We start from the raw sequence: 23,108 nt of genomic DNA, 5'->3' as shown, positions 1-23,108 counted from the left end.
GGAGGGGAGAGGAGGAGGAGGCCTCTGAAGGGAAAGGACCTGTATGTGTTTCAACATTTTGACTGGTGAACGTTGAGGCTCTGTGTGGGGTGGGTGGGGAGAGGAGTCAGAGAGGAAGCACTCTCCAGAGGGAGCATTCTGGCAGGTGCCAGGAGGCAGAGCCTGAGGTCAGGCACTGTGTATATATGCGTTGGGGGCGGGGGATGGGAAATTTGCCTGGGACAGCAAAAGCTATCCTGTGTTGTGGCAGGAAGCAGAGAGGCACAGATGGCTGCATTGTGCTGGGGCACCTGGCCAGCTGGGACCCTCCCTGCTGGAGATTTGAGAACCTACCTGTGCACCACGGTTCTCCTTGTACTCAGTCCTGACTATACCCACACCTGACTGCTGTCTTAACCTATGCTGGTGGCTCCAGACACTGTCATGGACCTGATGAGAAGGACATGGGACTGTGAGCTGTCCCAGGCCCTGGGTGTTGGTAAACTTGGTTCTCATTGCATTAGCTCTGGCCTGGTCTTCATAGGACAGCTGGAGGTAGAGGGAGGTGGTGTGGTTGAGATGGGAAAATGCAGAGAGGACTGGGGTCGGGTGAGTGAGTAACAGAAGGGATGGACGTGCATAAGAGACTGTGGCTGCCAGAATTGGGGGCATGGGGGTGACACAAGTCCTTTAAATCCCCCAGAATAACTCTGATTTCTCAGATATTAGAATTGAGACTGGAGGGAGAGAAGCAGCTTTCTCAGGGTCACACAACATTGTTCTGATGTGGCCGAACCAGGACTGGTCCTGGTCACTAGGAACACTATAATTCTTACAAAGCAGAAGGGATCCTGGGTTGCCCCTCAGTGCTCTGAGAAGACTCTCCACAGAGGAGGAGAGTCACCAGCCCAAGGAAGGCATTTGAGCCAGCAAGATGGACATCTTCCCTCAGCCAGGGATGCCAGGAATGAGAAAACAGGTCAACTCAAACTCAAGAGTCAAACCCTGCTGTGAACAAATAATTCAAGTACTGAAGTTTTGTGTCTTATCAGAGGAGGGCACAGAGCTGTGCATATCCAGGAGCTGCTAGTAAAGTAGGGGGTCCCTGGCCAGCAGATGAATCACAGATGCAGGCCCTTTCCCCAGAAAGGAGGTGGGGATCTTGCATTTCTCAGAGTTGAAGAAATTAAGGAGGTGAATAGACGCTGGACAGAAGAGAACCTATAAATGACCAACAGATGTGCCAGGATGCTGAACTCCCAGAAGGAAATTACAGTCATCATAAGATGTAATACTGTGTATCCTTTACAGAAAAAGTTTTTAAAGTTTGACAATATCCTTTTTTTGGCTCGGAGGAGGTCAAGGTGTAACTCTCTTCGGTCGTCCCGAATCCGGGTTCATCCGACACCAGCCGCCTCCGCCATGCCGCCCAAGTTCGACCCCAATGAGATCAAAGTTGGTGCGTGCCCTAGCCGCGGCCTGGGGTGCGATGGAGCCTCTCTCCTCCCCTGGCCCTGGCCCTGCGCGCCGCGTGCCTTTCCCGCGCCGGGCTCTGGGCCCTTACGGCGCCGTGAGGCCCTGACGTGTGTCTCGTCCTTTCTGGGCCTCAGCTTCCCCTCTTGTAGATGGGGAGGGAGGATCGGACGACCTTTGGCGGCCTTGCAGCCCGCGTGCCTTAGGTGTAACTGAGGTGCACCGGCGGCGAGGTGGGCGCCACGTCTGCCCTGGCCCCCAAGATCGGCCCCCTGGGTCTGTCTCCAAAAAAGGTTGGCGATGACATTGCCAAAGCAACTGGAGATTGGAAGGGTCTGAGGATTACAGTGAAACTGACCATTCAGAACAGACAAGCCCAGATTGAGGTGGTACCTTCTGCCTCAGCCCTGATCATAAAAGCCCTCAAGGAGCCACCAAGAGACAGAAAGAAACAGAAAAACATTAAACACAGTGGAAACATCACTTTTGATGAAATTGTCAACATTGCCCGACAGATGCGTCATAGATCCTTAGCTAGAGAACTTTCTGGAACCATTAAGGAGATTCTGGGGACTGCCCAGTCTGTGGGCTGTAACGTTGATGGCCGCCACCCTCTGACATCATAGATGATATCAACAGTGGTGCAGTGGAGTGCCCAGCGAGTTAAGAAATACATGAGAAAATATTTTAATATTTAATAAAGGGTCATCTGATGACCAGTGGGCTTCAAAAAAAAAAAAAAAGTTTGACAATATCATGTATTGGTGAGGTTGTGAGTCATTGCATGTCACTAGATGAAGGACACTGGGCTGTACTTAGGATTAAGGACACTGGGGCTGTACTTAGGATTAAAATCACACATCCTTGGTTTATTTATTTACTTATTTTTTGCATCAGGGATTGAACCCAGGGGTGCTCTACCACTGAGTCACATCTTCGACACTTTTTACTTTTTATTTTGAGACTGGGTCTCGCTAAGTTGTTTAGAGCCTTGCTGGGGCTGTCCTTGAACTTGCGATTCTCCTGCCTCAGTCTCCTGAGTCACTGGGATTACAGGTGTGCACCACCACGCCCAGCTAAAAATCTCCTGTCCTTTACAACTGAGCAGTTCTGCTTCTCTCCTACCTCTACCGACTGCCCCAGAAAGAACCCCAAGTGGGGGGCCATTGGCATACAAGGATGCCCACAGATAGCTAAACATGCAGAAGATAAAAATGCCCACCAGAGGGAAAATGGCCAAATAACAGTACATTCACACCATACAGACATTGAAAACAATGAGAAAAAATACATGAGCTAAGAGGGAGAGCTCCCCTTTTATCTGACTCCTCAAAACAAGTGCTTTCACTACTGTTTCTGGTTCCTGCCCTGTTCTCTTTTGAACACGTTCCAGTCAGGCTTCCCCTACCTCTGCCCATCCAAGCTATTTAATCATGGTCCCCAGCGACCCTTAGGTTGCTCAATTCTAAGGTCCAGTCAGTCCTCTGGTTCCTAAGCTGCCCTGTAGCACTTGACAAGTCGACTCCTACCTGTCCTGGGACCTCTTTCTACATGGCCCCTCCTCTCCCAGCACCCCCACTTCTTCCAGTTTCCCAGCTCCATCACATCTTCCTAACCTCTCAACCCAAGTGCCCAGGGCTGGTCCAACATCTATCTACACCGTCTCATCAACATCATCATCAATGTGTGGAAGGCCCTGTGCTGCTCAACCCTGAACTTGAGACCACATGTCACATTGGCCACCTGCCACCTGCCACCTCTGAAGTGACAAGTCCAGAGCTGAACTCTTGATCTCCTCCTGCTCCAGAACCTGCTGCTTGCATGGCCTCCCCCATCCTGGTCAGTGCATACCCCATCCTCAGGCCTGCCCTGTTCCCAGCAGCCATCATTTCTTCCCTGATTTACTGATGTTGCTTCTTCTGCCTCCTGCTGGGCCATCCTCAGTTGCAGTCCCTTTTCAGTAGGGCAGCCAGTGAGTTTTAAAAGATCAAGTTGTTCCCTGTGAATACCCTGCAGGATTCCCACTGAGCTGGCTCAAAGTGAAAGTAGAGCCATCATTGTGGCCCACAAGGGTCCTGGACATCCAGCCTGGTGACCACTCAGTTCTCCTCTGGCCTTTGCAGTTCCTGGGCTTACTTGTATCCCACTGTAGGCTCTCTGCCTGCTGTGTCCTTGCCTGAAATGCCATTTTCCCAACGACTCCTTTCTTTCATGGTCAATTCTTAAAAAAAATGTAATCTTCCCATCTCCCCTTTCCTGCTTTACTTTAACATTTACAGGCAAACCTGGATGGGTTCCAGGGTCCCCTGCAGGTACACAAGTCCCTGGATGCTCAAGTCCCTTATATAACATATCAAGCTCTTTGTAAAAAATGATGTAGTATTTGCATATAACTTACACACATCCTCCCATAAATATAAATCATCTCTAGATTACTCGTTACACCTAATAGAATGTAAATGCTACATAAATAGTTGTTATATTGCTTCATTTAGGAAATAATAACATGAGCAAAAGTCTGTTCCTGTTCAGTATAGATGTAATTATTTTTTAATATTTTTAATCTGCAGTTAGTTGAATCTGAGAATTTAGAACCCACAAAGAGGGAAGGTTGGGTATATTTAAATTCTGTTATAGAAAAAAACAAGTTGCAGAATGATATACAGAATATTAAATTATATAAAGGAAAAGAAAAACACCTACCCTAAACAAAAGGCATTGCAAAGTATTTTCAGCAGATGCAGGTATTTGTATAGAGTTAGATCTGACAAATAGTGTACCAATCTATAACAGAAGTTATGGTCGTGAAGGGGAGGATGGAGGTGTGATATTGTGCATGTCATAAAGGGAAGGAATTTATGCTGATTATGTATTACCACTAAAGATTTTAAGTGAAAGAGTTTATTTTTTATAGCTGGATCCCCTTAGGAAATCTAGAATCGCCATGAAGAGATTACTAATGTGATAAGTGGCTGTGAATCCTTATTGATGACAAGTACATGGCTAGGCTCTGGACGTCAACACGAAGCAAGAGACAGTCTCCAACTCTCCACCTATGGGGATCTCCCTGGCTAGGAGGAGAGACTACCTTCAAACGCAACACAGTGAACAGACATGATCTGGTGAAAAACTTGGGCTTGGCCCTTTTGTGGACCTTCCAGGACCACGGTCAGGGGGTTGTGAGTGAGCATAATGGACCTCTCTGTAGGTGAGGCCCTCTGTGGAGGGGAAAGTGTGTGGATCCTTCACACTGCAGTGACATGAACATCAACAACTACTGACCTTAGAAATGGCTGAGGACACATCTAAGACATCTTCCATAGCGGATCCTGTCAGAGCCAGCGGGAATTCTCTAGATTCCTTTTCAGGTTGAATGCCCCAAGCCTCTCACTGTGCTTTACTTTAGATGGGAGCCTCCGCCACAGGAGTGTCTCAGGATGGTTGGTTGGCCTATTTAGGAAGACTGTCCTTGGACTACTGGAGTCTTCCACACCGGAAGAACTGGGAATGCCTAGGAATTTATATCATCTCAGCTGGCAGCCCTTGGCCAAAGCAGCGACATGATCCCAGGACAGGGATGGTTCAGGCTGAGACCTCCCTTTTTTGCTCTTTGCACCTGGGCTTGATCTTGGGTCTCTTGTCCTTGTCCTGCTCCCCAACCCCTCCATGGGTGAACCCGGCAGACACTTCTTGAATAAATTACTGCATGTGAATCTTCATCTCAGGATCTACTTTAGAGACCCCACCAAACACATTTGACTGTGTGTAGGACTTTTTAAATAGACTTGAGGTGACCTCGGTCTTTTGGCATATCCCCTCTGGACCATGCTTGCTGGGCTGGGTGCCTGCAGTGGGTCTGCAGGGATGTTTGTCCATCTGCAGCTCTGTAAGTGCAGCCATGAGAGCATGGAGAAGTAGCTATAGGAGAGCTGAAACACAATTGATTTATAAAAGTCAATGGGATTTTAAAGCGGGCTGGGGAAATAGCAAGATGGATCTCAGAGCTGAATTGATTTAAAGGGTAAGTATTGAGGCCGAAAGATTGATTGAGAAGAGAGGAGTGAGGTAATGGAAGGGGCACTCTGGAGGGGCCCGGCGGGATGGTTTCATAAAGTTAATGCAATTTGCAGCCAAGGTCGAGGGGGCTCTGACTGGGTCCCATGCTGTCCTGGGAATACTGCTTGAGCATCAGATGATTTATTACACGATGGCTCCTGAGCGCCCCTACTTTGTTGTTGTTGTTGTTTTATTTTTTTTAACTTGTTACTTAGCATTCTTTTTAGGCTCTCTTTGGCCATCTGTTCTTCCCTAGGTCCCCTACCTAAGAGGTCTAGAAAACCAACCAGGCTCTCCTAAGGAGTCTCTCTTTAGTGCCTGCAGAGCTTGAGGTATATGATCTCTCCATACACCCATCAATGAAAATATTAATTTTTAAAATAGTGGTAAGGTAGCCTAAAAAGTTCGGAAATTTTTCATAATGATTATTTTAATGACTTAAAAATCAATATAAAAGATCACATTCTTTAAAGTTATTTTTGTTGGCTTTCCTGGGGCTGACTCTTGGCTCAGCCAGACTGGTTTTTGGCAAGGGGGTGGGGGAGGCTGGGCAACACCCAGACTGCTTATTCTTCATTTCTGTGCAGAATGAACTCTCAGTTTCAACTGCATCTGGCATTCATTTATCCAGTGCTTGAGTGTATGGGACCTCCTGTGTGCCCACCTGCAGGAGCCACTAGGGTATGGTGTCACTGCAGCAGAGCTAAAGATGGAGCACACAACCACACACTAGGTCCTGCTGTCTCCCTGCCACATACACAAGAAGAGGGAAGCATGGAAGCAGCAGCTGACAGAGGCAGGGAGGCCAGAGCTGAGGCTGAGACTGAGGCTGAAGCTGAATGGAATAAACCATGCCCTGAAGACGAGGGGGTAAGATGATGTGTCTAGCAGGGGAACAGGAAGACATGGAGGATGGGAGGGTGAGTGTCTCTCTCTGCTCCCAGGCTTAACACTGACTTTGAAAAGACTGCTTCCTGAGTCACTACCAGACTTGTGACCATCCTTCCTCTGAAGAAGAGCATATTGTGAGGGCTCCTCTGACTTCTGTCACAGACTGAAATTCTGGCCATCATCCCAAGTTGGGGTCCCTTTTGCTAGAACTGCTCTATATGTCCTTTTTCCATGGTAGAGACAAATTTCACCACATCCTCAGCTGTCAGCAACATGGGCCTGATGTTGATTTGACGTGGAAGGTGTCTGTGAGCTGATGCTCAGCTTCACCTCCCTGTCGCCCACATGCTGCAGTCTCTCCAGACCAACCAGCAGTCCTGGGGGTCATTCATGGTCTCCTTCTGCACCTGTCTGCTTTTCTCCTTCCTTGGACCACCTTACCCAGCATACTGGCCTGCTTTACTCTTGAAGCATCAGTGTAGTTGCTTCCTATGGTATGAAGACCCCTCTGGAAGGTTCTCAAAGCAGTGACTGACTTCCATGTCTTATGCTGGCTGGGGTCCTTGCTCATGCCTCTGGTTGGACATGGGCCTCTCTGTGCCATACTGGTCTGTGAGCTTCACAGGGGCAAAGAGGGTGCCTTCCTCATGTTTGAATCCCTAAAACATAGCACAGTGTCTCAAATAATTCTTGTGAATGAGTGAATGAATGGGAGAGTAACAGAACCATCAAGTTCAAGGATGGAAAGATCCAATCCTAGAGACCTCAAGCCTTGTAATGGGTCGTCTTAGTGTGGGAGAAATCTGCCAGTAGGATTTCTCCTACCCGCTGCCCATTGTCACACATGTTAAAGTGAAGGGCATGAGATCCACCGATTCTGTGCCTAAAATCAGAGGTGCAGCAACAGGAGCACTAGAAACGTGGAACAATAGTTTTGTAACGTTTTCTAATTTGGTAGTGTGGAGAGGGCATGTAAGACAGAGAGGGAGCACAGAATTGGGAGCCCTGAGGTTCATGTGCTTCTTGAAGTCCCGCTTTTCATTTAAAAAAGGGAGCAAAATATGAATCCTGCTGACTTCCTATACCATGGTGAGGATAAAATGAATGGACAGCTTGCAAGAGCTAAATGGAGAAGCACAGTGTCAATGAGTGAGGGCACTGTTTCTTACTACTGCAGGCCAAACCCCTTGGAAGCCTCTATATCCTCCTCTGAACCAAACCTTGTCTGGGAGCCACTGGCCCCAGACCCTGTAGTGCTTGCTGCTTCCACTTCTGTTCAGAGTAGCAGCCCATTCACCAAAAGCCTGTAAATCGGTAAGTTGATTTAGTTCAATATCAATTATAAATTTCATTTTCTGCCTGCCTACAAGCCATTAGCTTAGATCAATACCTTCTCCACCCGTGGCTAAGTAATCATTGAGACTGTAGATGATTTCAGCAGTCAGAGCAGGGGCCCAAGCAGCCTCAGTTGGGGAGTACAAAGCAGCCTTCTGGTCCAGGCCTAACTCAATTTGGGTCTGTTCTGTGAATAAATCATTTACTCCCACCTTCAGAAATTAAGGTCATGGCCAATGCTGCAGTTGTCTGGGGCCTCAAGGCCAGACTGGAGGGTCTCCATCCCAATTTCTGGCAGTGCCTGTGCCCTGATTGTCTACTAATGTTATAGACTTTGGGTATCTTCCATGAGGAGAGGAGCTAGTTCTGCCTGTCAGGTAGTTGAAGGCATCTGGGAAGAAAGCAGGAGGCAGGAGGGAGGGGTCTTGAGTTTGCAGTACACCTTTCCTGGACACAACAGACTTCTTCTAGCAATTGGACCTCAGAGAGCAGCAGATAGACTGGTGATCTAGAGGCTGAGGATGGATAAGAATATATGTTCTCAGTCTGGTTCTTAAAGCACCCTGGGAATTACAAACCATGCAGTGGTGGAAGAGAGGTGGTCAGCTGATGCCTATAGCGCAGAGCCCAGACCCAGAGGAACTGGCTGGCCATGGCCCGTGGTTCTCAGCAGATCTATTTCATCTACCTCACACTCTCTACAGATAGTGGATGGGAAACGCCATTGATGCCATTGATCCCGTAAGCATTTACCTAAGGTCCTCGGGGCCACTCCCTGCAGACCTGCTGACCATACTGCAGCCTGCATCATTGCCTAATGCTCCAGTCAGTCACATTACTCTCTTGTTTAATACTGTGCCCATGACGGGCATAGTAGCAGTGCATGCTTGTAATCCTAGCTACTCAGGAAACTGAGATGGGATGATGCAAGTTCAAGGCCAGACTGGGAAAATTAGAACTTGTCTCTAAATAAAATAAAAAGGGCTTTAGAGTCTTTGCCTACCATAAGCAAGACCCTGAGTTCAACCTCCAGTAGTGAAAAAAAAAACAACAAAAGCAAACCAACTCTCCTTATATGTGGGACAGGCCCAATCTCCCCACCCCATCCCCCACCACCACATCCTCCTACTGAGGACTACATTGCAGCCAGTCCAGGGCTCACAGATTACCCTGGGTTGTGCCTCTGGGACTTGCTTTCTTTGCCTGGGGTGCCTCTTCTGCTTCCTATATCAAGAGTGGGCTCCTAACTCTGTAAAGCACACAGGAGGTGTCAAGAGTCTTTGGAATTTGAATCTCAGCATTCCCACTTCCTGGTTGGGTATGTTTCCCAGCTGGCAAGTTCTGTAACCTCTCTGGAACTCACTTTCCTCATCTGAAAAAATGAGGCAGCAGTGGTCACTTTGTCAATGGGAGTCTTCTGAGGATGAAAGATTACACATGTGACCATACGGGGAAGATATAATAGGATTTTAACATGTAAGTTCCACCACCCAAACACAAGAAACATGACATGTTAATGTGGGAGGCAGACCAAGAAACACCCTTTCAAAGAAGTAGGTGAAAGCTAGACATGTAGCCTTGGAATGGATGTGGAAATACTGGCCTGGTCTTGTTTATTAAGAACTAAAACAACTCTAGAACATTTCATTATCCAGAAGTGCCCAGAGTGGACATAGGACCTGATAGGCAGGGTCGGTAAAAGGTCTGGCTCCCAAAACAGTGGAAAGTACAAGTAAAGTCACTTCATGAGACATGCTTGCTCTACCCATGGTTACACAAGTTCAACAAGCATTAGCAATGGGTACTGCTGTCATTAAATGTGCCTGACACCTAATGCAAGCCAGGAAGCGAAGGCATACCAGTCTGCAGCATTTGAGGTGATTAAGTCACCCCACCCCCAAATATGGACACAAAATAAAATAGCAACCAAATTTGAGATTCCTTGACATCACTGGGTCACTGGGGTCAGACCCTCCGGAGCTGGCCGCGCACCTTCACACCATGGCCAACACTGCTGGCAGTTCCCAGAAAGGGCCACCTCCACAGGATGCCCACCTGCACCATGTCCTGTCTGATCCTAATTTCCCTCCCCTTGCCGCTATCTGGGTTACCTTTCAGCTGGACACATCTGAGATGGCTAGGACAGAGGGTAGTCTGACCCCACTTTTCCTTTGACTCCTGTGCCTGATGATGGCATGGTGAATAACAGCCCGTAGAAACAAGTGCTCGTAAGGATTACACAGACAGCTTGGCATTTGGACACTGGCTGCTCAGCAACACTGTCAGCTTCCATCAGCCTCTGGACAGGACAGTATTTGGGAAGGGGGCTTCTCAAACTTCCATTTTCTTTATTTAAGCTGCATCTGCTCTTATTAGTGCTGTGATTTTGAGCATTTAACTTAATTTTTCTGCCTCCATTTTTCTCTTGGTATTATGGGGGTTGGATTAAATGAGCTGTCTGCATGTAAACAGAAAATCCAGCACACATCTAGCACGTTCTAAATACTAAACAGAATTTTTCTGACTTCCTTCCTTAAAGAGGAAAGTAGAAGGACTGTTGGCAAACTTAATAAATTTATCAATAGTGGGACGTCATACAAAGATAGGTGGGCTCTCAGGAGAGAGAAAAAGAGACCCTTATGAAGAGAACTGGATCTATGAACGTGATCAGCCATGTTTGTCTCTTTCGTTAGATGAACAAATATATCGGTACCTGATCAATTTAAATGTCACTAGATTGAAAGACCTATACAATGTGCCCACAACTGATTTGTGGTTAGACTGCTTAACTAAGAAGAAACATTCTGAACCCTAAATAGCAAATGATTGACATGAGATTTGATTTTCACAAAAGCTCACCTGGGAACTTGCACTTTTCTTCCCAGAAAAATCCTATATGTAGTCAGACAGTTCACCCCAGGTGTGTCATTATTAAGTAAAGTAAAGGTTACTTAAACACAAAGACTGCCATAGCACAGCCACCTGGCTGATAACTGAGAAGACCACTAAATGACCAAGGGGTAGGCAGCATGTACAGTGGGAATATGCTGGACAAAGGGATGACTCATGTCCTGGTGGGACAGAGTGAGATGTCATGAGATTGTATCATGCTACTTAGAATGATACACAACTTAAAACTTACAGATTCTTTATTTCTGGAATTTAACATTTTTGAACCATGGTTGTGGGTAACTGAAGCCATAGATAAAGGTGAACAGTATATGTAAATTATGCCTCAATTAAAATGAGTAAGAACAAATTTAAGAAATAAACAATGAAAATCCTAGCAAAAACAGTATTTTAAAAAAATCAATTTTCGAGTGAGGCACCTCTGTAATCCCAGTGGCTCAGAAGGCTGAGGCAGGAGGATTGTAACTCCAAGGCCAATGTCAGCAACTTAGTGAGGCACTAAGCAACTTAGTGAGACCCTGTCTCTAAATAAAAGTACTAAAAAAGGGGCTTGGGATATGGCTAAGCCTCCATGGGTTCAATCTCCACTATACAAATAAAATCAGCATTCAGTGTGCTTTGAGGCCACTGCATTCAAAGGTCCCCAAACTGGGAATTTCTATCTCCTTTCATCAGGTTCCATCGGACTTGTTTTGGACCCTTCACTACTCTGAAGGCCTCTGTAATTTCATTTCATCTGAGAAAACTTCTGTAAGGGACTGTCACCAGAGAGCATGTACTGTGTGTGGGGTAGAGAGCCCGGCTGGTGGTAGAGGATGACCAGACTTGGGGACCTCTACTATCAGGGTAGATATCAAGTATATGCCGTGGTGACAGGGCCTAGCCTAGATGTAAGGGGACCACTGGGTGAGTGTCCTGTGGGCTTCTTTCTTCACAGGCTTCCATTCATGAAGCCTGCCGTGCCTACCTGAGGTCCTGTCCAGGCCTTGATTCTACTCCTCCAGGAACTGTTCTTATAAGACTCCATCCTTGGCATAACTCACTGACCCCTCTCCGGCCCTCAATCCCTTCTCTGAATCTCAGGCAAAGCCAGATGTTGCATCACCTAATTATACAACTATCCCTTTGTGGTTCCACTCTCAGGACCATGAACATGATCTCTCCTAGGGAGCCCTCGAGGTACCTACCTGACCTGCTTGGGCAGAGGGCAACAGGAAGTCACCATGTGCATATGCTGGGGAAACCACACCATTCAGAACTGAGCCATCAGCAGGGTCTTATGAACTCTGTGGCTGCCCCATAAGAACAGATACCTTCAGGGCACAGAGCTGTCACCTGGTATGAGTCAGGTAACCTCAGGGCTATTGTTCCCCAAAAGCACAACTCAAGTAGTTCTACCATCCTTGGGGGCAAAACCCAATAGTCTCCAGTCCTTTACTTCTATTCCCCACTCCCAGAGGCAGACAATTTTAATCTTTGTAAGACTCCTAGCAACCACAGTGTTTTCATCTATATGTATAGATGAAGGTTCCATAAGATTATAATGGAGCTAAAAAATTCCTACCACCTAGTGATGTCCTAAGTGTAGTCAGATTGTGGCACAACACACTGCTCCCTTGTTTGTGGTGATACTGATGTAGACAAACTTATTTTGCTGCCAGCTGTACAACACATGCTGATATGTGTAAGTCAAGATACTAGAAAATGGTAATAAGTGACTATGTTTCTGGTTTACTGATTTAATATACTAACTTTATCATTATTTCAGAGTGTGCTTCTATTTCTTAAAAAAAAAAAAAAACCCTGCAAAACAATCTCAGGTTCCTCAGGAATATTCCAGAAGAAGGCATTGCTATCATAGAAGGTGGTGGCTCCATGTGTGCTATTGCCCCCTGAAGACCTTCCAGAGGGACAAGATGAGGAGTGGAAGATGGTGATACTGATGATCCTGACCCGGTGTATGCCATGGCTCATGTGTGTGTTTGTACCTTGGTTTTTAATGGAAAAGTCTAAAAAGGAAAAGAAAAATAGAAAAAAAAGTTTATAGAATAAGGATATAAAGAAAAAAGATATTTTGTACAGCTGTAGTGTATTAGAGTTTTAAGCTAAGTGTCATTACAAAAGAGTCAAGTTAAAAGAATTAAAAAATAATTTTTTAAAATAAAAAGTCACAGTAAGCCAAGGTTAATTTATTATTGAAAAAATAATTTTTAAAAAATAAAATCTAGTGTACAGTTTTTATGATGTCTACAGGAGTAGACAGTAATAACCTAGGCCTTCATAGTCCCTCAGGACCCACTCCCGGGCTTGCTCAGAGCAACTTCCAGGATTACAAGTTCCATTCATGCCAAGTGCCCCATACAGTGTACCACTGTTTATCTTTTATGATACATTTTTATTATATACCTTTCTATGTCTAGAAATGTGCTATCATTTCTTACTGTACTTACTACAATAACAAGCTGTTCAGGTTTGTAACCTGGGAGCAATAGACGATACCATATAGTTGCAGTGTGTGCTAGGCTATACCATCCAGGCTCATGAAGGCATATCTTGTGACGTGGAAACCATGATGGAATCATCTAATGACATCTCGAGATGTATTGCTGTCGTTATGACTACAGTTGATATTTTTTTTGTACTTAGTTCCACATTTCTAAATAGTGCCCATTTATTACCTATTCTTGACTTTTTTCCCTCTTGAATGTTATCTATTGCCTTCTTACTATGGAAGAGAATTTTGTTTCTTTCACTCTCCTACTGCCACCACACACAAACACCCACCCCATCCTCTCAATATAGTCTTATATTATAATTTCAGTTAGATCAATATATAGAATTTCCATCATAAGCACTGTGTAATTGCTAGTCTTATTTGAGTTTTGTGGTGTACCATAGTAATTTTTCCTTCCAAGTAACACTTTTTGCTTTTCCTGGAGTTTGGCTTGCTTTTACATTTACTTAATTTTTTTTGCTAGGAATGAGTTTCTCAACCTTAAACATTCCACCCCATTGTTAGTCTGTATCTAATCTCCATGTGTTTAGAGGATGTGGGCACCTTCTTAAAAATATCATTGCATTTTATCATTCCAAACTCTATAGTTTCCCTGGAGACTTGCAGGGCCACCTCTAGTGGTCTTTGGATAGCATTCAGTTAGGGAGAAGACAGAGGCCTTAGCATTGGGCAAACACAAATATTAATTCCATCAGATTGGTAGGACAATCATTGTTCTCCTTCCACTTCTGTCAAAATGGTAGCAATGATATCTCATCTTAATGAAGTCATGTGAATAAGTATAACAAGAGTGCCCTGGATATTGAGGATACACAAAACGTGTTGGATTGCTTCTTGTGGAATGATCACAAGAACAAGGCCATGGCTAGTACTTCATCCCACGCATGAGCTCTCTTTCCTCAGCTCACAGCATTGACCAGGCTCTGCAGACCCATCCAGGCCTCTGAGATGTTGATGCTCCTGCCATGGGAGATGGCCAAAGCTGCTGTAGCTTTGCTCTTTGCTCACCGCTCATCAGTCTAACAATTTCCTTCAAAAGAAGGAGTGGAGACGCATAGCAACAGCAATTTTAACTTGCAACGTTTCAAACAAAGGCAGAAACTCCAAAGGAAAATAGTGACAGATTGATGACATAAAAATTGAAAACTTAACTGAAAAAAAAAACCCTAATATTAAAGTAAAGGGTGAACAACAGATTTATTTGCAACATACAAGTCAGTCAAGGGAGCAGGGGAGGCGGGTAGGAGGAGGATTTTTCTAATGACCTGGACCAGGCTAAAGCTTCCTCCATGATTCAACTATTCACTTATTCACTCACATATTTGTTCAATAATACATGTTGAGTCCACCAAGTGCCTTGGCATTGGGAGTATAATGATGTTCAAAACCAGAAGTGGTCATGGCCCTCATGGAACTCACAGTCCAGTGCTGGTGGTGACAGATATCCTCCCGGCAAAAAAAAAAAAAAAAAAAAAAAATTACTGTTGGGAGTGAACAACTACAACCTGAGGGAAATACCATAGAGGAAAGGAGAGCATGGGCAGAGGACCCAGCTTAGAGTAGGTGTGTGGAGGCTGCCCTGGTGGGGGACACTTGAGCGGACAGCTGAGGGCAAGTAGGAGTTAAGGAATGTGTATGAGTGTGCAAGGGACTCCAGAGGGAAAGAGGGTGAGCCAATTCCCTGAGGCAGATGGCTCATGGAACTCAGAGAAATGGAGGAGGCCAGTGTGGCTGGGGCTTAGGGAGTGAGAGGATGCTGGAGGTTTGGTAGGAGGGAGACCCTGAGGGCCATAGGCAGTTTTGAATTCTGACCCAGAGAGCAATGGGGAAGCCACTGAAGGATTCCGAGTTGGAGCTGGGGGAGGAGGCTGGATGTGTGACTAGATTTATATCTGAAAATGGAGAATGGATGTGGTGGTGGGGTGGGGCATGGTCCAGGTTAGAGATGATGATAGTTGGGGAGGATTTCACAGAAGGATGAGTGAGGTTGGCAGAGCTAAGAGGTCTTTGGAGCCATCCTTCACACCTGTGCAGAGGACAGGGCCACAGCAATGAACCCTGATGCTGGGAGGTGCTAAGAGGTACCTAGGAGGCTTCAATTAAAATTGGGGGAATAAATAAATCTGTAAAGCTCTGTGTCTGTGGGACTTCAGAGACTGACCAGTCCCAGCATGCTAGGGCAGCATTAGGGTCAATTATATGGGGGTTCTGACTAAGCCTAGAGAGACAGGGATGAACCAGACCCACTTCTTGCCCTTAAAAGGACCTGGTCTGAGGGTCACCAGAAACCAGGTACCCTGTGGGTTGTGGGAGCAGAGGAGGGAGCATGGAGGGTCCAGAGCAGCAAGTGGAGAATGCAGTGATAATAGTAGTTCAGGCCTGGGCACCAAGGTCCCTCCTTACCCCGCAAAACTGTCCATGTCACTCCCAGGAGAGAGGATTCTTATATTTTTATTTTCTATCTTGAAAAATAAATAGCTATTCTGACTATGTCCCAGAGGCTTGTGATTTGCTCCATTGTCTGCCTAATTATTTTATGGAAGTTTATTGGCTTTATCTCATTTTCCTGGGAAAATTGGTGGGACAGGGTGAGCTGCCTCTTCCATTCACACCCTGGGGATATGGCAGTGGTTAGGAATATTGGGTCAGTGGAGGACAAGCCTGCTAGTGACAGGGCATCAGGAAAGGTTCCCCAGTGACATACACAGTCAGGTGGGAGCTAAGCAGGGCAGGGCCAGTGCCACCAATTGCCACTCAAACTAGCTCAACCAGGCCATATCTAGGTGGATCTAAGGCAATGGCAAGGCTGAACTACTTACAATATAAATAATGAGTTTCAGCTGGGTTGAATTAATAAGTGCTGATTTGAATCTGATTTGAAATGTGTGATGCACACAAAACTAAGACATGCTATTTGGATTATAAGTTTGTTCTGAGCCATTTCAAGATGGTTTGGGTACTTCCCTGTTGTTTTTAAAATGACTACTGTGTGTGTGTGTGTGTGTGTGTGTGTGTTGTCATCTGCCTCTAAATTCTTGGAAGCTGAACTCAGCCAGGACAGAACAGTTGACCAAACTTAGTTCACACTATCCGTTTGAACAGAGTTCATCCCCACCAAAACCCATGCTGAGGCTCAATTCTTTAAGGGGAGGGAGTTGAAAGGTGATGGGACCTTTAAGAGGTAATTAGCTCATGGAGTCTCCACCTTGTGAAGGGATTAGTATAGTTTCCAAGTGAGTGGGTTTGTTATTGAGAGAGGGGTTAATTAGAGCAAGAGCAGGTTATGAAATGATATTGGCCTCCCCTGAGTTTTTCTCACCCACGAGCTCCTTCCACACATTCCTGCTACTGTGTTTTGCTTTCTGCAATGAGGCCATTACCCTAAGCTGACCAGACACTGGTGCCATGCTTTTATACTTTGAGAACTGTGAGATAAACAAACCTTTTTTCTTTATAAATTTTACAGTCTCAGATGTTCTGTTATAGTAACAGAAAGCAGAGTCAAATAGTTTTATATGTAGGTAACTGACAGTAAGGCTTTCCCTGAGAGGTCTCAGTCCTAACATCTTTCCTACTCCTGGGAGGAAAGAAAGATGCCTTTCAGGGTGATGGTAGCTTTTATCCACTCACTCAGAGCTGATTTGGATGGGGACCTACCAGGAAGTTAACAGTCAGTGTGACTAGGGAAGGGTCCCTGGGAGCCCTGGTATTAACATTCCATGCAGAACAGCCTTTTAGTCAGAACCCAGAGACTTCTGAGCCTACTGACTTATTCTGGTCTCATTACCACTCCTACAATATAACACTGGTCTTTTCCATACAAGTAAGCAAATGTGTGTAACAATAGGTAGGGAAGCGGATCTGTACTAGGTATGTTTGAGAACAGTCTAGACAAAATAGTGACTGGATACCACAGCTGGGGATTGCATAACTATGATTTCCTGTGTCAATAACACATTCCTGCCCTATTCCTAAAAGGTGTGGATAGGGATGATTTTTGATGGAATTTCTTATTCCATCAGAGCCCAATTTCTGTAAGACACATGTATGTATATAATTTTTGGTTCTTATTTCTCCAGAAATGTCCCCAGGGAAAGTTATTCCCTAATAAGTCATAAGTCTAATCTGGTTCCTGACCTGGCTCCAGCCTTATGCTGTGCATGATGCCTCTTCCTGCCTCCCCTCCAGCCTCCCTGGTCCAGTGTAGCCACATCCCCAAACTGGGGGCACCTGCACCTGCTGCTCCCCCACCTGCAACTTGGCCTCTTCCCACTGTTTCTGCTCCCTTGGTCTAGACTGTCCCTGTCATTCCACAGTTCAAAAACCACTTAGGTCCTTTTGAAGTCTTCTGACTTCTTTAATGCATGATCTTAGAATGCCTCTGGTCATGGTTAATGACCATACACCTTTGTGGGCAACTGATTATTTTAGTAAGATCTGAAAAAAAGCACTATAAACAACCTTGTCACATATTTAGTCACAAAACATCATCCATAGATGATACTGTTTCTCAACCTCGGCACTATTGACATGTGGGGCCAGATAATTCTTTGTTGTGGGGTTTGTTTTACACACTATAGGATATTTAGCAGAATCCTTGGTTTCTACTCATTGGATGCCAGTAGCACTCTTCAAAATAGCCAGAAATGTCTCTGGACATGACCAAATGTTCTTTGAGAAGGGTGGCAAAGCTGCTTCTTCTTGAGAACCACAGACTTAAATGTTAATAAGAAGTTAGGGATTTCACAGGTGGGACACTTTGCTGAAGTACGGGTCTCTTTGTAGACTAGCACCAACAAATGAAAAATAAAAAGTATAATGGGTGAGCCATGTATATAATTATAAATGTTCTGGTAGCTGCATTAAAAGCAGTAAAAAAGAAAGTTAAAATTAATTTTAATAATATATTTTATTTAACCCAATACATCAAAAATACTGCCATTTCAGCAATATGGGTTGATTAATATAAAATAATTATTAATACGATATTTTCGTTTCTATTTTCTTGTACTAAATCATCAAAACCTGGTGTTTTTTCCTCAATTTGGATTAATCACATGTCAATTGGTCAATAGCTATGCACTGAGGGTGGCATCTACATAGGAATCTACAGAACTAGTCTTGTCCATCCCTTGGGACCAGTCATTAGCAGACTGTGCCACCATCCCTTAGCAAGCAAGGCAAGCTCCTCTTTTGCTCATCTGGTTCACAGGTTACAGTGCATTCCAATACAACCCACAGAGGGGCCCACACATTGGAAGGATGGGCCCACCCAGGAAAGTCCCCTAAGTGCTTGTGGTATGCTAATCAGATGAGTGCACAGAGGTGGAAGGGTCTCTGCTCCACATATCTAGTGGGAAGCACATTGCTTCCAAGCCCCCACTCCCACCCCTTCCCCAGATATCCCACCCATCCATTTCCAAAGACCAGTTTTTGTCCTTCCTGCTCACAAGGGTGGACTTCTCTAAATACTGGTTACCTGAAAAGACATATTTTCTCAAAAGACAGATGTTCTCATCTAAAATGATCCTTGTTCTGGCCAAGAAGTTGTTTTCTGTACACTATCCAGTGGCTGAGTCCCCTAGACCACTCTGCTAGGACACATGCTGGCTAGCCCCAGTCCTGGACTTTTCAGACTCCCATCTCTTGCTTGTCTCAATCTGCTTCCCATTCATACTCTTTCTTATCTAAAGACCCTGCAGTTTCCTGGGCATTATTCTGGCAGAAAGGTCTGCCTGCCCACTCCTTGCCTGAAGAATTGCTTTTGCGGCTCCACAGAGCATCCTCTTAGGCGACTGGAAAAAGATCCTTGCTTGAACCTCATTTTCTGAAGAAGCCAGGGCATTGCACTCTCGGGTAAGAGCCATTTCTGTCTTTGCTGCAAGGCAAATCTTGGGCATTTCCCTTTTAGAAAAGAAGCAAAGTTTTCCCAGAGTTGCCGCCACCTGTTCACCTGGAGCAACGGGGAGATTCTGTAAAACATGGAATGTGGGGCGAAGTCTGCTCACCCACTGGGGCAGTAAGATAGCCACCGCCCTTGCATTCTCAGGTCTGATCCCCACATAGCCCGGAATTTGGCTAGAAACGGCAAGTCAGTCACAAGGATGCTCGGCATTCAGCCACAGTAGCCCCAGAACGCCGGTCCCAACTGACACCCAGCAGGAGAGCTTCCCGAGGTTGTGTGCACTTTTGCCAAGAGGCACAGGCTGTGCACGGAGAAACCTCAGAAGGTTGGACTTACCCCTTCTACTCTGCCTGATCTTTGGGCTCAGCATGTTCCTGCAGTCGCTTGGCTAGACTCTCTGGGTTGATCATACTGTCGTCCACTTCCCTTTTCTCTTCTTGTCGCCCTTCATGCCCCTCTTGTTTGGGCAGCGTGGCCCCTGGCGTCTCCCGTGAGGCTCCCTAGGCTCCCTCTCCTGGCTCCGGACGGTCGGCTTGCCTTGTACTACATAAACCTCGATGCATTATTTATCCATCCCAGAGTTAATTCCCATCCAAGCGAACCATTAAGGACACAGTAATCTTTGGTAATCAATCACTGGGCCAGGGCGGGGCAGGGCCCTTGGTCCCTCCGTTCCTCCGGGCGCACGCGGCGCTATCCATTCGGAGGCGAGCTGGGCGCGGAGAGGGCGGCGCCTTGGAGGAGGCGGCCCGGGGATGGGCGGGGCCAGTGGAGGAGCTCGGGGACGTCTCAACACGCTGAGCGGTTTCGAGACTCTCAGACTCTGAGCCGTGAGTGCAGCCCGCTAGAGGCCACCAAGAGGCCAGAGGAAACATATGAGAATGTGGCTACCCCGGCCCGCACGCCTGTTAAGGCCCTGGGTAGGACAACGCTGTTGGTGAAGGAGTGGCCCAGATCCCTCTTGGCCCTGTCTAATAGAACTGGCTTATGAGCTCACTATTCTAAATGTTGAAAGACAGGTGTGTTTTAGAAGCAGCTAGCAGCCTGGATAACATTCAAATTCTCTTGGGACCCGAACAGCAGGAAGACGCCAGTTAGGAATGTTAACCATTTATGCCTCCTTAGTAAGATGACAGGAATTAGACTGCTGTGAAGCACTGAGTTCACGATCCCCCACATGGTAGGATCTCCAAAGCTATTCATTGAGTTTAATAGTGAATTTCGAATTGGTCACGTTTTTAATACTAGCATAATTCTAAAGGGCATATATTGGATTTTTAGGACTTCTAGCATCAAAATTCTAAAAATTCCTCCACAAATATAATCACAATAAGAGCTGTCATTTATTAGGCACCTCCTGAGTGTCAGGCACTGAAATTGTGCCTTATGTTCACTTATTTAATTCTCAAACTCCTGAAACAGGTGTTATGATTAAGTTTTTTTCAGATAAGGAAAATAAGGCATAGCAATGTTTAATTTCTTGGCCAAGGTCACAGGTTTCCTAGTGGCAGGGCTGGCATCTGAAGCCAAAACTGTCTCTACAGCTCATGCTTTCTCTGATAATGCCTGTCTTCTAAACAGTCCAGTTCTCACCATTGCATGTTAACAGTTCCTGGCTTGAGACCATTCAGTGAATTTGTTGGACAGTGACCCAGGATCCCAATAGTTGTCCCCTACCCTGGCTGCCCATGTCCTCTTAAGCATCTGAGTTTGTGACTGGGTTATAACCTCCCTACCTTGAATGTTCTCCCTTCAGCCTTTGCAGCCCTTGGAGTACCCCAGATCCACTGATCCACAAATGCCCCATAGATACTCAATTAACTATAGCAGCTGGAAGAAAAGAGGGACCCACTGAGAGATCACCACAGCAGTCCACACTAGGGATGAGAAAGTATGAAGTAGGGGGTAAACCTCCTTACTCTTCCCTCTTCCCTTCCAGACTCATCAGGATGTGGTAAGCCACATGACCAGGGAGAAAGCAGAGTCCACAGAGACAAAGCTATCTTACTCAGCATTCAGTCACTTTTCCTGATCCTCATCTACTCTTCAGAGAGAAGAGTTATCTTCACTATCTTTCATGGTAGCATCCATGCCTCCTCCCTGACCCATCTCTTGCCATCCAACCATGTGCCCGAGCAGCTTCTGTTCCTCTGTGCCTTAATGCTTTTGCACATGCAGCCCTTACTCCCATGTGCCTCAGTGTCATTGTGCACATGGCTCCTGTTTCTATGTGCCCCTGTGCCTTTGCAAGTAGAATGAGTGCCCTGTCTCAGGAATGCCTTCCCCACATTGATTCAGCTACCTATTTGTCATGCTTTGGGCACTTTCTCCATGCAACTCTACTGATTATACTAGCTGAAGGAACCACTAAGCACTTCCCCTGGAATGTCTGTGTCCCTTAGACTGCCCCTCTTACCCTCCCGGGCCTGAGCCCCAGGCTGCCTCAGGTCAGGATCCCTGTAAGAAATATTAACTTGAGCTGGGGGTGATGGCAAACACCTGTGATCCCAGCGACTCCTGAATCTGAGGCAGGAGGATAGCAAATTAGACGTCAGCTTCAGGAATTTAGTGAGATCCTCAGCAACTTAGTGAGAACCTGTATCAAACAAACAAAAAAAGGACTGGGGATGTAGCTCAGTGGTAGAACACCCCTGGGTTTAATCACCAATAACAACAAAAACAACAACAAAAAATCAACTTAATGAGCAAATCCAAGAAATATCATTGAATGAGGTTCCTTTTCCTTCAGAACCAGGTACAAGTCAGGTCAGGCTAGGACAGAGGCCACCCAGGAGAAGTGGGAAGGACATAGAACTGGAGTAGTCTCATGTTGACACTAGGGTCACAGGACAAGTCCCGTGGCCTATGTCTTGAGCAATCAGGAAGCCATCTGTAATGCAGCCTGGACTATATTATCCAAGTTAGAGGCAAGAAAATGCCCTGAGATAAAGTCTGGCTGCACTCATACTTGTTTTGGTTAAGAAACCACCTCCGGGCACTTTTCCTGCACAGCTGTTTCCTCTGATGACATGAAGTCACTGCTCTCACTCTCCTGCTTTCCTGGGAATCAGAGCTGGAACTGGACAAAAACCACCGACTCTGGGCTCAAACCCAGAAGTCAAGCTGGGAAATGAGCAGAAGCCAATCTCAATTCTGCACCGGAGAAAGGTGGGGCCTGGGGGTGATGGGAAAATGGATCTGCCCTCTGACCATGCTCCCTGTAGGTCCAGATGAAGGACTCATAGGGTGGAGCCAGAAGGGACATTAGAGCCCTCTCCATGCTAAAGTTTACAAATCCAGTTCAACAGGTCCCTGGGAGCCTCCAGATCCTTCTGAGGTTGCTGAAGAGACAGTGAGGGTGAGGACAAGAACAGGGCAAAGGTATCTGTTGAACGTGAGGATTCCCTGTGCACACTTCTTTTGAAGAAAGAGTCTCATTCATCTCACTTAAAAGGAGGGAGAGATACTGGTCTATTTAACAACAGTGAAAGAGGGAGGCTCCCTACTCTCCTGATCCCACCCCTTTCCAACTGTGGTCCTGGGTCTAACTTCACTGATTTCCTGCCTTCAATCATTCAGCATTTTCTGAGGACTGCTCTAGGGAGGTGCAGAGGGTGTGCAGAGGATGCTGAGAGGGCAGAATTCTCCAGAATGCATCCACTGAAACACACACCTATTGGTAGAATGGCCACCCATCAACACTGGCTGGCTCAGAGCCATGATGGCTTCAAAACAGTGGCTCTTGGCCTTGGCTGCATACTGGGGAACATTGACAACTAATGCCTGCAGCTCTGATTTAACTAGTGTGGCATGTACAGTGATCACTGGGATTTGTCAAAACTCCCCCTGCCATCCAACATGCAGCTAGGTAGAGCTGAGAAACAGTATTTTAGAAAACAAATGCACATCCCTGGGCTTAGGGCCACCAGAGGTAGCCTTTTCCTGCTGCCCTTCTGAAGGAGACTTCTCACAGAGAGGAATATCTGCCAATCAGTCTCCAAATCAGAAAGAAGAGGGCCGTTATCCCCAAACCCCAATGGGAGA

General features: G+C 46.1%; 1 protein-coding gene across 8 annotated transcripts in view; it reads right to left on the bottom strand.

The window, feature by feature from the left end:
* The window catches only part of ARHGAP22 (Rho GTPase activating protein 22), a 225,663-nt gene that overhangs the window by 142,575 nt on the left and 59,980 nt on the right, over positions 1-23,108 (bottom strand). Inside the window, exon 1 of one of the 8 annotated variants that reach the window (XM_079137588.1) lies at positions 19,401-19,844. The exons of 5 other annotated variants lie outside the window; for them this stretch is intronic. In XM_079137588.1, the coding sequence (XP_078993714.1) occupies positions 19,401-19,434 (34 nt within the window). In that variant the 5' untranslated portion in view covers positions 19,435-19,844. Of the gene's footprint in view, positions 1-19,400; positions 19,845-23,108 lie in introns of those variants that run through there. 2 more of the 8 variants (XM_079137590.1, XM_079137592.1) reach the window with 2 other exon arrangements.

The sequence above is a fragment of the Sciurus vulgaris genome, assembly GCF_902686455.1.
Source record: "Sciurus vulgaris genome assembly, chromosome: 4".
Lineage (NCBI taxonomy): Eukaryota > Metazoa > Chordata > Mammalia > Rodentia > Sciuridae > Sciurus > Sciurus vulgaris.
The sequence above is the reverse complement of the archived record's forward strand: the minus strand, read 5'-3'. Positions and strand labels throughout refer to the sequence as shown.